General features: G+C 51.2%; 5 protein-coding genes across 5 annotated transcripts; 2 read left to right on the top strand and 3 right to left on the bottom strand.

Annotated features, from left to right (window-relative positions):
* Positions 1 to 524: 524 nt before the first annotated feature.
* Positions 525 to 1,743, bottom strand: PENARI_c001G02285 (bZIP transcription factor; the record flags this gene model as incomplete). The annotated part of the gene is made up of 2 exons (XM_022626295.1): positions 525 to 1,087; positions 1,503 to 1,743. 2 exons carry the CDS (start codon positions 1,741 to 1,743, stop codon positions 525 to 527), a joined length of 804 nt encoding a protein of 267 aa, XP_022493296.1.
* A 685-nt stretch (positions 1,744 to 2,428) lies between these two features.
* On the bottom strand, positions 2,429 to 3,489 carry PENARI_c001G09475 (uncharacterized protein; the record flags this gene model as incomplete). Its single annotated transcript, XM_022626877.1, has 2 exons — positions 2,429 to 3,332; positions 3,383 to 3,489. The coding sequence occupies 2 exons, from the start codon at positions 3,487 to 3,489 to the stop codon at positions 2,429 to 2,431; spliced, it is 1,011 nt and encodes a 336-aa protein (XP_022493522.1).
* A 1,112-nt stretch (positions 3,490 to 4,601) lies between these two features.
* Positions 4,602 to 7,367, top strand: PENARI_c001G02849 (transcription factor domain-containing protein; the record flags this gene model as incomplete). The annotated part of the gene is made up of 5 exons (XM_022626340.1): positions 4,602 to 4,863; positions 4,920 to 5,416; positions 5,469 to 5,644; positions 5,699 to 6,241; positions 6,299 to 7,367. 5 exons carry the CDS (start codon positions 4,602 to 4,604, stop codon positions 7,365 to 7,367), a joined length of 2,547 nt encoding a protein of 848 aa, XP_022493549.1.
* A 440-nt stretch (positions 7,368 to 7,807) lies between these two features.
* Positions 7,808 to 12,508, bottom strand: PENARI_c001G00724 (kinetochore-microtubule binding complex subunit SPC105; the record flags this gene model as incomplete). Its single annotated transcript, XM_022626181.1, has 5 exons — positions 7,808 to 8,574; positions 8,630 to 9,251; positions 9,301 to 11,789; positions 11,845 to 12,208; positions 12,263 to 12,508. The coding sequence occupies 5 exons, from the start codon at positions 12,506 to 12,508 to the stop codon at positions 7,808 to 7,810; spliced, it is 4,488 nt and encodes a 1,495-aa protein (XP_022493812.1).
* Positions 12,509 to 12,807: 299 nt separating this feature from the next.
* On the top strand, positions 12,808 to 13,729 carry PENARI_c001G07436 (40S ribosomal protein uS17; the record flags this gene model as incomplete). The annotated part of the gene is made up of 4 exons (XM_022626713.1): positions 12,808 to 12,982; positions 13,234 to 13,292; positions 13,347 to 13,526; positions 13,661 to 13,729. The coding sequence occupies 4 exons, from the start codon at positions 12,808 to 12,810 to the stop codon at positions 13,727 to 13,729; spliced, it is 483 nt and encodes a 160-aa protein (XP_022493165.1).
* Positions 13,730 to 14,173: the final 444 nt, after the last annotated feature.

Genomic DNA, 14,173 nt, shown 5'->3' with positions numbered 1-14,173 from the left:
GGGGCAAAACGCAAAGCAAAATAAAGCAAGCCTTCGCAGCACACACGATCTGATAGGAGTATAAGAAGGTGGAGGGAGGAGTAGAGTAGATAGAGAGGATGGGCGATAATAAGTATAAGTATAGTATGAGCCCTGGAGGATGGAGAGGGAGAGGAGAGTATGAATCAAACGAAAGTGGCAGATCTGAAAGTGCGAAGCAAAGACCATCCCTAGGAGTCGAAAAAGCCACGGTCGGGATAACCACGCGTTGGCAGAACGAAAGAAGAGAAGGGTCGTGACGTCGTCATTGAGTCTGCTTTCGCTCAGTCCTTTCCATCTTTACCTTTGTAGCCTTTGTAGATAAGGTGGTAGGTGAGATGGGAGGACAGCAGACAAAATAGCAAAGCGAGTAGAATGAACAGGAAAACAGGAAATGCTGATTCGAGCGGATGCCGGGAGGGGTCCGCGGCTGAGATGATACACAAGACAAGACAAAAACAGTGGCAGAGGAGGACAAATAAAAAGCAAAACTTCAATTTGGTGCGTTACTCCTCAGTGCCGACGCCCTTCTTTTTGGGCTGAATATGTTTTTGCCTGGAGTTGACGGGAGTAGCTTTTAGCTCGAGGGCCGAGCTATCCTTTGGTGGAGGCGGGCGGGAACCGGCATCATGCTTCTCCGTGAGGAGGTTCTTCAACCAACGATTTTCCATCTCGAGCTGGGCGACGCGAGCCTCGAGAGAAGCGTTCTTCTCGGTGGTCTCACGGACGGTGCGTTCGAGGACCTGCTCGCGCTGCTTCTTTTTCATGCGAAAGCGAGCACTGGCGGCGGTGTTGCGGCGCCGGCGGTCCTCTTCGGCTGCACCGCGGACGCCCTCTTCTTGGTCGAGGGCGGCGGCGATGCGGTCCCCAGAGATGGAGGTGCTGTACTTGGTGTTGCCCATCTGGCCGTTGGGCGGGGAAATGGACGACGAGACATCCGATGGAGTGAGAGCCCCCGGTGCATGGCCCAGGTCGTCGGGCGCAAAGGGCACTGGGGGATAGATGGAGTGAGCTGAGTAGGGCATCATATGCTCAGGGAGGCCGTAGTTGATAGATTTCTCGCCGGAAGCTGTAGAGGGAGTAAGCAGGTGTCCCCAGGGAAGCCCCATTGAGGGTGAAATGCATTATGCCAACGAATATAAGTTCAGACGGGGAAGGGAGCAGTTAAGACAGGCCAGGGTGATAGTCATATGCTTGCGGGATTGCGTGCTCGCTATTGAGGAACTCCGACGGTGATCTCATCCCAGTGGAGTGTATTTTGAAGACATCCATGTAAAAAAGATGGGAAAAGAGTGTAAGAGAGGGTGAAAAGGGAATAGCGAGTCAACAGACCGACTATCCGGTTGTTTCGAGCCCGATACAAAGGGGGATTGGACAGGCATGCAGGAATGAGAAAAATGAGAGATTCGAAGTTCAAATTTCAGTCATCCCAATGCATATGGCGTAACAAATGCAACGTTTGGCAAGTCAAAGCTTGAACGTACCGTGATAGGGATACCCCCGGAGATCGAGAGAACTGCGGTCATCGTCTATACTATCGTAGGAGCTGACTGAGAGGCCGCCCATGCCCTCGGTCTGATCGTAATCCATGCTCACGTTGCCAAACGGGACCAGCCCGGTATCTGTATCAAATGAATATTGACGAGTCTTGGCTGTGGGATCGTGGCGCGACATCAAGAAATTGAAGTTATCAACCTTGTCAAAGCCACTTGGTTCCCCCGGCATGTTGAAGGATGAGGGAAGGAGAAGTCAGAAAACCAGAAACTGCCTTGGCCTTTAGGGTTGAGAGGGGGCTTTTCTTCGGGACCGCAGAGAATGAAGCAATCAGAAGACACGTAAAAAAGAAATAATAATAATAATAATTTCGGGGCCAAAGTCTACAGTATTCCGGAGCCCAAGTAACAGAAAAGAGTTAAGACTTGGAAAAGGCTTCGGAGATGAATGTTCTCGGCCACGATCACTTAATTGGACTTCATGTCATGCGGGACAGCCCTTGACGCCACGAATCATAGGCGGCGGAAGACGAAAAAAGGGGAGGTGAGGTGGAAAAGGCACGATGGCCCTAGTCGATGATCTGATAGAATGGAGAAATGTCGTGATCGCGGCCTGTGGTTCGCTGGAGATTCACCGCCTGCCGAGGTATAAAGTACGGGGAGGACGAGATAGTATAGGATAGGATCAGTAATATAAGTAGAAGTAGAGGAGAAGCAGGGTAGAAGTAGAGTAGAAGTATGTGTAGATGAAGAGAGAGAAGATGAATCTATATTGTTCAGAAAATAGGGGCTTTGTCTCCATGCTCTCTCCACTCTCTTCTTTCTGCCTCCTCCCGGTTTACTGGATGACGCGGACCTGGTACCATTCCCGAGGTGGCTTGGCATTCTACACTGTACTCCCGACACGATCGTCCCCTCTATGACATATCCGCTTCCCGTGAAGCAATGATCCGAGCGGCATCGTCGACTGTCACACCGCGCACACGATGCTCAACTCGTTCCTGACCTAAAATCGTATCCTCCGCAATAGTCCGATACACTTCCGCGATGCCTCCATAAATCGATCCCCCAACATCCCATCCACCCACACTCTCCAACATCTCCCCAATCCCACGCATCTCATCCTCCCACCGGTACGCCTTGGGACTCATCCCAATAACCCCGTGAGTCGCCAAAGCCGCCGTTCGCGGAGAATGTTCCTCCAACAGCGCCAAGAGCGGCGGAAGCAGCGCCGCCTTCTGCGCAGTGGAGAAGGACAGAATCGACAGGGCAGTTAGTCCTTTGGTTAGCGCGCTAAAGGAGAGCTTGAGCGTTTTCGCCGCTCCAATCTGCGCCGAGACAAGCTTCATATTCAAGACATCTGCCAGTGCTTGCAGCGCAGGAGCCAGATCCACCGCACCCGAAAGCACCACGCTAGGCTTTGTCCACGCCCCATCTTGCGTGCTTTGCGGCGACCCGCCTATGATCCCGCCATCGAGGAAGTGGCACTGGCCGGACTTGTCCGGCTTATCCGGCCTGGTTAGATCGTCTGAGTTTTCGTTGGCGTCTGCGAACAGGCTTGCCATCTCCTCCGCCATGCGCGCCGGCACGGCGTTGAGCTCGAGGTAGTATAGTTCGGTGCGTCTAGGCCGGTGCACTTCCCGATTCGCCTCTTCGGTCTGTGTCGAGACGTATGCATATGCTTTAGCTATGCGTTGCGCCGTCGCCTTGGCGTTCTTCGGTGGTACTATGGAGAGGATGTAGTTGGCTTGGATTACTAGGTCTTCGTCAGAGGGGAGGATCTCGATGCCTGCGGAGCTGATTCGCGCGAGGGTATGTTCGCTGGGACAGCGCTGTTAGTCTTTTTCTCTCTGTGTTTCAGTGCATTTTACCTTCTTCCTTCTGCGACCGTGACTACGCGGTAGTCGTGGGCTTTGAGAAGGCGGGCCATGCCCAGACCCATCTCTCCGATGGAGACGATTGCAACCGTAGGGCTCATAGTGAGTGAATTGAGTGCCAGCCCACTTCCCATCTGTAGGACACCGCGTCTGTACTTGTATTCCTGATTATCTGCGGGGATCATTTGTCAGCGGAGTCCTGACTGGTTGCCATATCCAAGCATTTGATACCATCGCTAGATGAGGTATAGAGGTTTGTCTTGGCCTACTACTTATAGGCATCTCGGGGGGATTAAGCTTATCGCTACCCTTCTAGAAAGATGTTCATCTGGGGCTACGGGTTTATCATCCAACGACGTGCTTATACTAAAGAATTGCGCCTGTGAGGCGACGACAGAACGTGAGAACATACTGGGTAACATAAATCATTTAACTAATCCAAGTCAACGTACCATAGACATATTCAATCCCACTCCTAACCCTAATATCATATACCACATATCAACATACCTTGAACCCATCTCCTGTATACAATGAAGTACCCAACCCCGCCCCGATCTCCCCAGAACAAAACGGAATCGGCACCTCCGACATCCGACTGGATTATTCATCCCATTTTTACCTGCCAAGGCATCGGGCACATCACCCAACCACCTGAACAGTCCTGAAGTTCAGAATAAGAAAGAAAAGAAAAACATCATCAGAACTCTAGATCGCCCGGCTATCCGAGAAACCATCAAACCCAAAAGACGGATTTCGACCAAGTCTTGGCATATGAGCGCACTTCGATGAACGTCAAGTGGCGGCCCATGCACCAGTGCCACACTCATCAGGCCATTCATATCCAATGCAATGAACCCGAACTTGTCCATGTCTGGTCAGGAGACATTGATGGATTCGGGATGGGGACGGCAGTATTCTAGGGTGGGTTTTGCTTGATTCTGGTTCTTTTTTTGGCATTGGACTTGATATCCCGGAGGATTCCGGGTTTGGCTGTTTATTGTTCTTTTTGTTCTAATTGTGCTTTGTCTTGTCTAGGCTTGTGAGATGTGTCATCGGAAGAAGACGAAATGTGAGATGGAGGGGTCTGCGAGGTCTTGCTTGCAGTGTCGGCAGAGGAGTACGCGCTGTGTCTTTCCTGAGGAGGTGGAGGATTTGCAGAGGTATGGTTGTAAATTTTCGTGTTCTTCTGGGGGTGTATGATCGGTTGCTAATGGGTTGGTTTAGTGACGAGTATGTGCAGTCTCTGGAAGAGCGCATTGTCAGGGTTGAGTCGCTCTTGAAGACTGCCGGTATCTTGCAGGAAGGTGACATGAGTCATGATGAATTCTCTGACGAGGATTCAGATGATGAACTTCCTAGTCAGAATGTTTCGTCTGCTCCGAGCCCAAGTCCGAGTTCTCTGTGCCGGAAAGGCGCTGGTCTGGTTACTTCTATCTTCCGAGCAGATGAAAGAGATGATTCTCGATATTTTGGTGAGATATTGACAGTAACCGGATATCGAAGTACCCGGGGCTAACCTCATTAACAGGCAAATCTTTCTCATTGTCGATTCTGTCTCGGGCAGGCATTGAGTGGATCAAAAGCAAAACAGGCGATGTCAGTTTCTTGCGGATAGTCTCGCCGGAATCCGTCCACGAAAATCCGTGGAATCAATGGCGACCCGATGTCTTCCAGGATCTGTTTGCCTCGCAGGTTTTCAAACCTCTACCTTCGAGATCGGAGGTTTTCTCTCTTATGAAGGATTTCTTTCAGACGGCCAATTGTCTGTTTCCTATATATCTCGAGTCCAAGTTTATGAAAATGGTTGAATGGCAATATACCCAGCAGACTTGTGATGACGCTGCCCGTTGGGCTAGCATTAACATGGTTGTCTGTCTGGCTTATGAGTATCGGTTTTCGAATAGCTCGAAGCCAGAAAAGGACAGAGAGAAGGCTCGAGGTTATTTTAAGAATGCCATGTCAGTCTTCACGGAATTGGCGCTAAAACGCACTGATTTGCTCAGCGTCCAAGCTTTGCTAAGCATGGTATGTACACCTGTGGATCAACCCTGATTTGCCCATTTCTAATCCTTCAAAGGCGTTCTTCCTTCGTGGGAATTGCGGTACACAGTCAGCTCTGCCGCTCATCACTGCCGCTATGCGATCTGGTCAAAGAATGGGATTACATCGTGATATCGCCAGACCAGATCTCAGTCCAGCTGAACAGGAAGAAAGACGGCGTGTCTTTTGGGTTACCTTTGTGGTCGATCAAAGGTAAGAGAAGGGCACTAAATATGGTCACTTCTTATACTAAGATTGCTCTTCCAGTACCTGCTTAAGAATTGGAAACGCTCCATCCCAACATCCAGATGATTTTGATGTCCCTCTTCCAGAAGAGTTGGAAAGCGATAAAGAAAGCGCAAGCAATATCCTTTTTTTCCGCCAGCTCTGTCGGATGTCAATCATCAAGGGCCGCATCTACAGTCGACTATACTCCGCCAAAGCCTTACTCAGACCTCCTCTTGAGATCTACAAAACGGTCAAAGAGCTACACAAGGAGCTTGAAAACTGGAGAGGCGACTATCCGTTCACCAGTGAGCCGAAGCTGAAACCCGGTGCACCCGACTTCCTTTTAGGATTTGCCTCCGTTGGTCTCCACTTCGTCTACTACAATGCTTTGATCATGATCCACCGAATACCGCTCTTGCTTCATTACTCAATAACATCTAAGGAGACATCCAAGGAGTCAAAGGAGCTCGAAGCTCTCAGCATACGACGTGCTTCTAAATCTGCTTCCATTGGTGCACAAGCTGCTCGTGATACATTAAAGCTCATTAATAATATGCCTTGGGGAGACATTGCGTGGACTTGGTATGCTACAGCCCCTTTGACGTTATACCGTTCCATTACTGACTATCCAACTACCAGGTCCCTACTATACTACATCTTCCTGGGTGCAGCAACAATATTCTCAAGTATCCTCCGGGATCTCCGCCACCCAAAAGTCCGCGCAGACCTCCAGTCTCTCACCATGGCCTCAACATTTTTCGCAACTCTCGTCCCAGGCGACGGAGCATCCAATTACGCAGGCTTCATGGCCCGCATGAGCGCCACCCTCGAACGCGTCGCCAGAATAGCAGTCGAGAAAGACGAAAAAAGAGACAAGGAGGAGCCTCATTCGTTGACAACTAAGAAACGCACAAACTCGTCATCTCATCATAAACGCCGACGACCTACTACTCTCCGAACAACAATGACCCAGGATACCACCCACCCGAACTTCCCAACCGCATCCGACCCACATGGAATGAACAATGATATGGACATGAGCATCGGTATCCCAGATGCACTAGAAGGCCTACCGCCGATCAACTCCTCCGGCTACGTCGTCCCACTGAGTCCAGATACAAGCACCCAACCCCAACCTCAATTCCAAACAAACCAAACCCAAAATCCCTACACAACCGAATACCTAGACCGAACATTCCTCCACGAAGCAGGAGACAGCACATACACAAACCCCCCAATCCCAATCCCAATCCCATCCTGGCAACTCTCCCAAGATTTCTCCGCCACCCAAATTCAGACAGGTCCAGGTCCAGCCCTAACAAATCTAGAAACCCAATCCCCCTCCTCCTTCGCCAGTAGCACACCAACAGGAACAACAGGCTCCGGATCTGCAATCCCAGAATTCTTCCAGGTGCCCATGACAGGCGACTGGGATTACAGCGGCAACCTCTTCGCCGGTCTCTTCCCCACTGAATATGGGTTCCCCGTTGGTGGGCAAGTTGGTGGGCAAGTGGCTGGTGCGGATCCCTCTATGCCCATTTTATCGGCGGAGACTTATGTGCATGGTGCTCCTGCTGTTGATGGGGGGTTTGATGCTCAGGGTCTTGGGTATGGATTTGTTCCTGAGGGACAGGGGCGGGGATCTCGATCTGGATCGGCGCAGGCTGAGGATTCGGTTTGGCCGAATGGGTTTTTGGGGTTGTTTTAGTGGAAGATTGGTTTTGGTTTTGATGCTGTTAGCGAGGTGCTTTCTCTCTTCTCTTTGTATAGCCATATCCATATCCGTATTCGTGTGTTGATATAGAATGCCCATTGGTGTGGTATAATGAAATGGATGTTATCTAGTTCGTATGATGTATGCTGACAGCGGAGCTTTACTCCCTCCAAGTCTGGACTTGTAACCTCGAGATAGACGTTGGATAACTACAACAGGCTTGATGCCTAGAGAAAGGAAAAATGATCTGGATGTGAGTGAGATATGAGATACGAAATAAAGAGAGACTGTGAACGCCCTGTCCAAAACCCGTAGAATAATCCCATAATCCACTAGTAACCCAAAATAAATAACCATTGCCACTGCGCCTTGCCTGTCCCATCCCAGCCTAGCACCATTCAATAACCACAAAAAATCATTAAAAAAAGGGAATATCAGAAAACAGATCCCGTCAGGCTACGGACAGCTTTGCACCACACGCCATTCCCGAGCTGGACATCACTATCCTGCTGCTGGCCAAGCTCCTTACCGAGAATACTTTGTAGCTCCTTATCAGGAAGACCTGACTTATTACCCGTCCCGAAACCATAGACCTTAGTCGCCAGGACGTCGATGTCAAAGTCCATGGATCCAATACCAGAGTCTGCCGCAACATTTTGATCAATACGGGTGCGGACGGTGAAGTCGACATCAATTCTCTTGGTGCTGTTGTTTTTCGGGGTGGCTCCTTTGCGGCCGGACATGGAGGCGGTTGCATTGCCTAGGAGTGTGCAGCGTGCGCGCAAGGAGAGCAAGCCTTCCTCGGGCTTGGAGAGGGTGAGGCGGGTGACGCCGCAGAATTCGAGCATGCGTGCTTCATTCTCTAGGCCGACTGTACGGTCCCATGCGCGTGAGATGAAGTGTAAGAGTTGCTTGGGGGTAATGGATGATTGTTGGATTGTGGATAAATGGCGTTGAAGGGACTGGAGGACCAAGGACGCAATAGGAGAGATTTTGGCGGTCTTTTGAAGGGTCAGTTCCAATGGGAGGTTCTTCTTCTCGTCTTGGGTATCGGTCTTGGAGATGAATGCTCCAGGAGAGAACTCGAGTTGGAGGTGGTCGCGGTAGGCCATTTTCAACACTGGCCCTGACTGATCATGCGATGGAGTGGTGGCAGAGACGATTGACCAGCCGGTTTGGCGCTCAATCCGTTGTACGGAAGCTATTGAATCAGTTAGCCATGCAGTGGAAAAGGCATTCATTTCAAAAGGGCTCACCCTTTAGTTCATTGATCTCCCGAGCACTCCAGCCTCGGCACGCCTCTTTAACGCGCTCTGCCTCCTGGATCTGAGCCAGGAACTCTTCTCGCATTTCAGATCCAGCCTGAATAATAGCGGTCTTCTCCTGGACCTCAGCTTGCAGCTCCTCAAGTTGGCGCTTCTTAGCTGCAATTTCAATGTCCACCTCGGACAGCTTGCCGCGCGTGCTGCGGAGCTCGTCTTGATCACAATTCTCCATTTCGTCTACCAATTCTTGCAAGTTGGTCGCTTCCTCCTCGAGGGCAGCATGCTTCTCAACCAAAGGGGGCACATTACTGCTGAGCAGCTCTTCTCGTTGGGTTAGCAGGTCATCGTCTGCTTTCATTTCCTCAACGTGTCGGTTGAGGCCCTCTTTCAGACCCTCCAGCAGCTTCATTCGCCATTCGTACCACGTAGCCTTGCTTAGTAGACGAGCATGGGTCTTGACATTTCGGAATTGATTGTCCATAATCACACGGATGTCAGGCGGGGCGGTGACATACTCCCGGAAGAGAGCTGGGTTTTCCGCATATGTCTCTGCCTCAATGGAGCGAATCACTTGTCGACCTTCGGAGATGTAAGATTTCAACTCTCGGCATGACTAGAAAATGGTAAGCATGACGACAACAGTATTTGAGATAATAACTTACGTGCTGGTACAGTTCAAGCATGGGCACTGTACAGAACCCAGCTGCCACACAATCATCGAATGTTATTGAGCGTGGTTTGGGCATATTCTCTCCAGTTGCCCGGGTCAGCTTCTTCGTAGCACTGCTAGGTGCAGTCGTGTGCCGTCTCTTTGTCGTAGTAAGCTCCATGAAATGGATGTTGGTCATGTTCAAGAAGTCTTGCAGCTGAATAGGCTCCATTTCAGGCTCCTCCTCAACGGGAGCATCCTCTTCTTCTGGCTGCTGAGCGTCAGAATCAATATGAAGATTATCAATCCCCTGCTTGAGAGGAGTAGTTGATGTCTTGGAGGCACTGCGTGGTTCATGAGAAGGCGTAGTGCTACCCTTCAAAGGGGATGAGCTAACGGCTCTACGAGCAGGAGAAATGATTGATCGCTGGACACTGCCCTCCCTAACTGTCGGCACTGGCAACTTGACGCCTTTGACTGGACTGACATTGTGCCCGCGCAGTCGCTTGGGCGAGTTCTCATATTCATCTTCATCCAAGTCGAGCTCGACTGGGCGTTTGCCTAGAACTCCGCGGGCAGCCCCCACGTGGAGACTCTTACGGCTGCCAATCTTCGTCTTCTTTGGACTTAGACTCTGGATCATGTCCTTCAAGCTTGACGTCACATCTCGCTCCTCGGAATGAGGCACCGGGAGGTGACCATCTTCTCTAAGCTCCTCTTCTTCGCGATCACGTTCTTCCTCTGCTTGCATACGCAGTGGATCCTCGAAGCGCACTCCAGACCGGGGCTGCTCCTGTGGAATGAATTGAGGTGTACTGTCTCCCAGGGACTGGCGCTTGTCAAGTATGGCGGCGACGCGCGGCGATCCAAGACCTTCTTTGTCAATTCCTAGTCCGGAGGAACGGCGAGCCTCGCGAGGCTGCAATTTGAAGAGTGGGGTTGCCTCTCCTGTCGCCGCATTATGCTCAAAGAGGCTTTGGCGTAGAGACTTGCGCTTATCTGCAGATTGCTGAATCTCAGGCTGGAAAAGCTTCTTCGGCGAGGCACTTCTGAATGTCACATTGCCGGATGGAGGGGTCTTGCTTGGGGTGGTAGGTTTCGTTCGAGGAGTGAACTGTTTAGGAGGAGTTGAGGGTTTCTTGGCGGGGGATGTGTGACGACTGGCAGACCGTGGTGTACTGGATGCAGCAGAACTGCGCCGTGAAGGTCTAGCCCTAACGCTTGCCAGACTGGGGCTTCCGCTTTCAGATGCAACAGCCGCAACTTGATAGCGGAGAGGTGATTTGGCTGGAGACTTGGCGGGAGATTGGCGAACACTTTCCTGGAAAGGGGAACTATTCAGCTGTCCCGAGTCGGTCTCAAGCTCCATCATCAGCTTTGCGTGCACCTTGTCATTGGCTTGCTGTCCTGACTGTAGGATACCACCAATGGCGCCAGTCATTTCCATGTCCATGCCATCTTCCGATTCATTGTCTTGATTATCGTTCATGCGATCAGACTTGGGGGTCAAAGAAGGGTCGTTCCCCAGGATTTTTCCAACCCCCGAAGTGAATTCCATGGTCATTCCTTCGTCGTCGTCGACCTCAGAGACCCTCGACGGCGAATCCTCCGGCATAATACCCCCGACGACATTGGTCATTTCCATGGTTTGATCCTCATAGGGGGACTCCTCTGCAGAAGACTTGCGACGAGTGCTCTGGCGACGCCCTGGGGGCTTGCCAAGGATGCGTCCCAATGCGTTCGTCACGTCCATACTCATTTCTTCATCTTCATCGAGATGATCCTCGAGATGATCATCTGATTCTGGTGAGGTTCTACTAGCGGCGCCCTTGGATGGATCCATGTTTTCTTGATCATGCCGTGCGCTAATATCTTCCCAGTCGAAGCTTTGTCTCTGGCCCTTCTTAATCCAGGGTTGGAAAGCACCCGTGATTTCTTGATCAACAATTTCCATGGACATTTCTCCCTCCTCGTCGACTGCCTCGGTCCCTGCTTCCTTTGCCGCTTGGCGCAATGCTTCGTTGAGTCTGGCACTAGAGCTGGAGCTGGCAGTCATGTCTGACTGGGCGGTCATACCCGAGCGAGCTGTCATATCATCCATGCTCATGGCAGTGCTCTCACCATCAAATCCATCGTCTGATCCTGACGACTCGCCATCGTCTTCTTCTTCGCCGGCCATACTTTGTGTCCCAGTATCTTCGCTCCCGACTGAGCTTCCACTGAAGGGACTAGAAGAGAGATCTTGATGGCCTGTATTAGAAGATTTGCCGTTTCTAATTTGGTCTAGGTCCTCTGTGCGGAGAGGGGAGAAGCCAAATTCGGACTCTGGCGAAGATGGAGAGTCTCGGGAAGGGGAGGGTGCAGGTTGGTTCGGGGTATTGGTGGCAGCAGAGGCACGTCTTGTGGAGTTTGCGGCAGAGGATGAGGTTGAGTCGTCGGGGATTTCTACGACATTCCATGTGTGCAAGGTCGCTTCAGGGGCAAACGATACTCGCCGATTTGCTGTGTAGAGCTTTGTTAGCACGCACTTCTGCCATGGAGTGCAACAAACACGAACCCATAGATTTACGCCGCGCTTCCCGCTTCTCTAGGATATTCTGTCGTTCACGATCTTTGCGCTCTTTCTCATCGCGTTCCTTGGTGGCAGCCATCTCCTCACGGATAGCAGAGGTCGCGTTGAAGGTATCAAACGGGTTTGCTGTGTCGTCATTGTCCGTTGCCGGAGCGCCTGGTGTTGTTTCAAAGTCGATCAATAGTCCTTCTTTTCCTTGGCTGTCGCCGTCCATTGCACCATCCTGACTTTGTTGCTGATTACGGGCTGGGGTGCGCCGGCGTGTTTCCTCGAATGATGGGATATTCCGCACTGGGGAGACGGGTACTGTAGGTTTGAGAATGGATTTGAGCGGGAAGGAAGCCGTGGACTATACTCAGTTAGATGCTAAAGGGTTATGCGCATTGAGAGGCTTAATAACTACCTGTCGACGATTGCCGTTGGAATTCTTCAGGGCATCAAGTCCACCGGGCCCTAGACTCTTGCTTCGGGACTTCTTATCCTTCGGTGCAGGTCGTGTGCTGCTTGCAAAAGGCTGCGCTGCGCCAAACTCGGCTGTCGCATTCTCTTTGTCTAGAGCAGACGTCATCTTGGACCGCGGAACATGAGCGATGGACTGGCGAGATCGCGGTCGCGTTCGCGAGGCCGCGGAGTCGGCTCGAGTGGACATGGTGGGCGATGCAAGACTCGACGCCAGAGATCAAGTGCGCATGGTCGGAAATCAGTCGAGATCCGTCAACATTCAAATGCTATCATGATTGCCCCGAGCGCGTTGCTCCGCAGTCACGTGAAGTAAACAAAGGCGCAAAGCCCTAACCCGAAGTGCGCTAGTCCCAATGCGGACTAGTGGCGCACACTGCGAATTACCAAAGAATCCGCGGGTCAATGAATCTTCCTCATCTTCGACAGCCGCCAACCCGACCTTTTTTCCCCTCGACACCGCTTCCTCGTCGAGACAACACCGCAACAATGGCCACCGAGTTGACCGTCCAGTCCGAGCGCGCTTTCCAGAAGCAGCCTCACATCTTCCTCAACGCTAAGAGCAAGGCCTCCAGCAAGAAGTCTACCTCCGGTCGCCGCTGGTACAAGGATGTCGGTCTCGGTTTCCGTACCCCCAAGACCGCCATTGAGGGCTCCTACATCGGTATGCACGACTTCAGTTCGAAACTGTCAGAATCTATGCATGGAAGGGTCTTTTCAAGATTGGAGAGGGCGAGTTGATGGTCGCATGGAACATGGGGATGCTTGGCTGAGGAAAAGTTCGGGGATCTTTGCAATCCCTGTGTTCGTGCGCGGACTTCTAATCGACACTCGCAATCTGAAAAGACCTGGATATGCCATGGATCTGCAATCTCGAAATATCAAATCGAAAACAAAACCTAACATTTGAAACAGACAAGAAGTGCCCCTTCGTCGGCCAGATCTCCATCCGCGGCCGTATCCTGACCGGAAAGGTAATTTTATAATGCTTATAGGCATTTGGATCAACCCGCTAACTTTTTTTACAGGTCGTCTCCACCAAGATGCACCGTACCATCGTCATCCGCCGTGAATACCTTCACTACGTCCCCAAGTACAACCGTTACGAGAAGCGCCACAAGAACCTGTCTGCTCACGTCTCCCCCGCTTTCCGTGTTGAGGAGGGTGACTGGGTTACCGTCGGCCAGTGCCGTCCTCTGTCCAAGACTGTACGTCGAATATTTCTCCGACATCGCTACTCCCAGCACTGTGTGCAAACCCGCAGTGCGGTTCTACCATCACATCTGGAATTTGGCGATGTATTTTTTTTCTCCGAATTAATAACTGACTCGATTTTTTACAGGTCCGCTTCAACGTGTTGAAGGTGTTGCCCCGCACTGGCAAGGCTGTCAAGTCTTTCGCCAAGTTCTAAGTGTTGGATAATTGGGTTTTCGAAGACATAACGGCGAAGGAAGCGGTATGAATTGGATACAGGAAATCCTCGGGTGGGGATTGGGATAGTTTACGAGTTTCCATGTCCCAGATACCTCGCTGAAGAATGAGTGTATCCACGCAAAAAGCAAAAATATTTCTTCAATCTTCTTGCGATGGAAACTGTACAACAGCTCTGGTCAAAGAAAAGACTGACCATATATGTCAATCTTGACAGAGTCTATCTCAATGCGCATTCTGGGTTATTCCCACTCTTCTAAGCTACTTCGGTTGCTCAGTATGTGTCTTCTAGTCACGTAGACTTGGCGGGTGTGCGCTCGTCCTAGGTTTTGTTTCCGTCTCCTTCAGTAGCTTGGTGGCCTGTCCAGTCATGCCGTTTTGTCTTTTCAATACCCTAGTCGACCGGAATGGCTACTTTCGCAGA

Source organism: Penicillium arizonense (genome assembly GCF_001773325.1).
Source record: "Penicillium arizonense strain CBS 141311 chromosome Unknown PENARI_contig001, whole genome shotgun sequence".
NCBI classification, from domain to species: Eukaryota; Fungi; Ascomycota; class Eurotiomycetes; order Eurotiales; family Aspergillaceae; genus Penicillium; species Penicillium arizonense.
The sequence above is the reverse complement of the archived record's forward strand: the minus strand, read 5'-3'. Positions and strand labels throughout refer to the sequence as shown.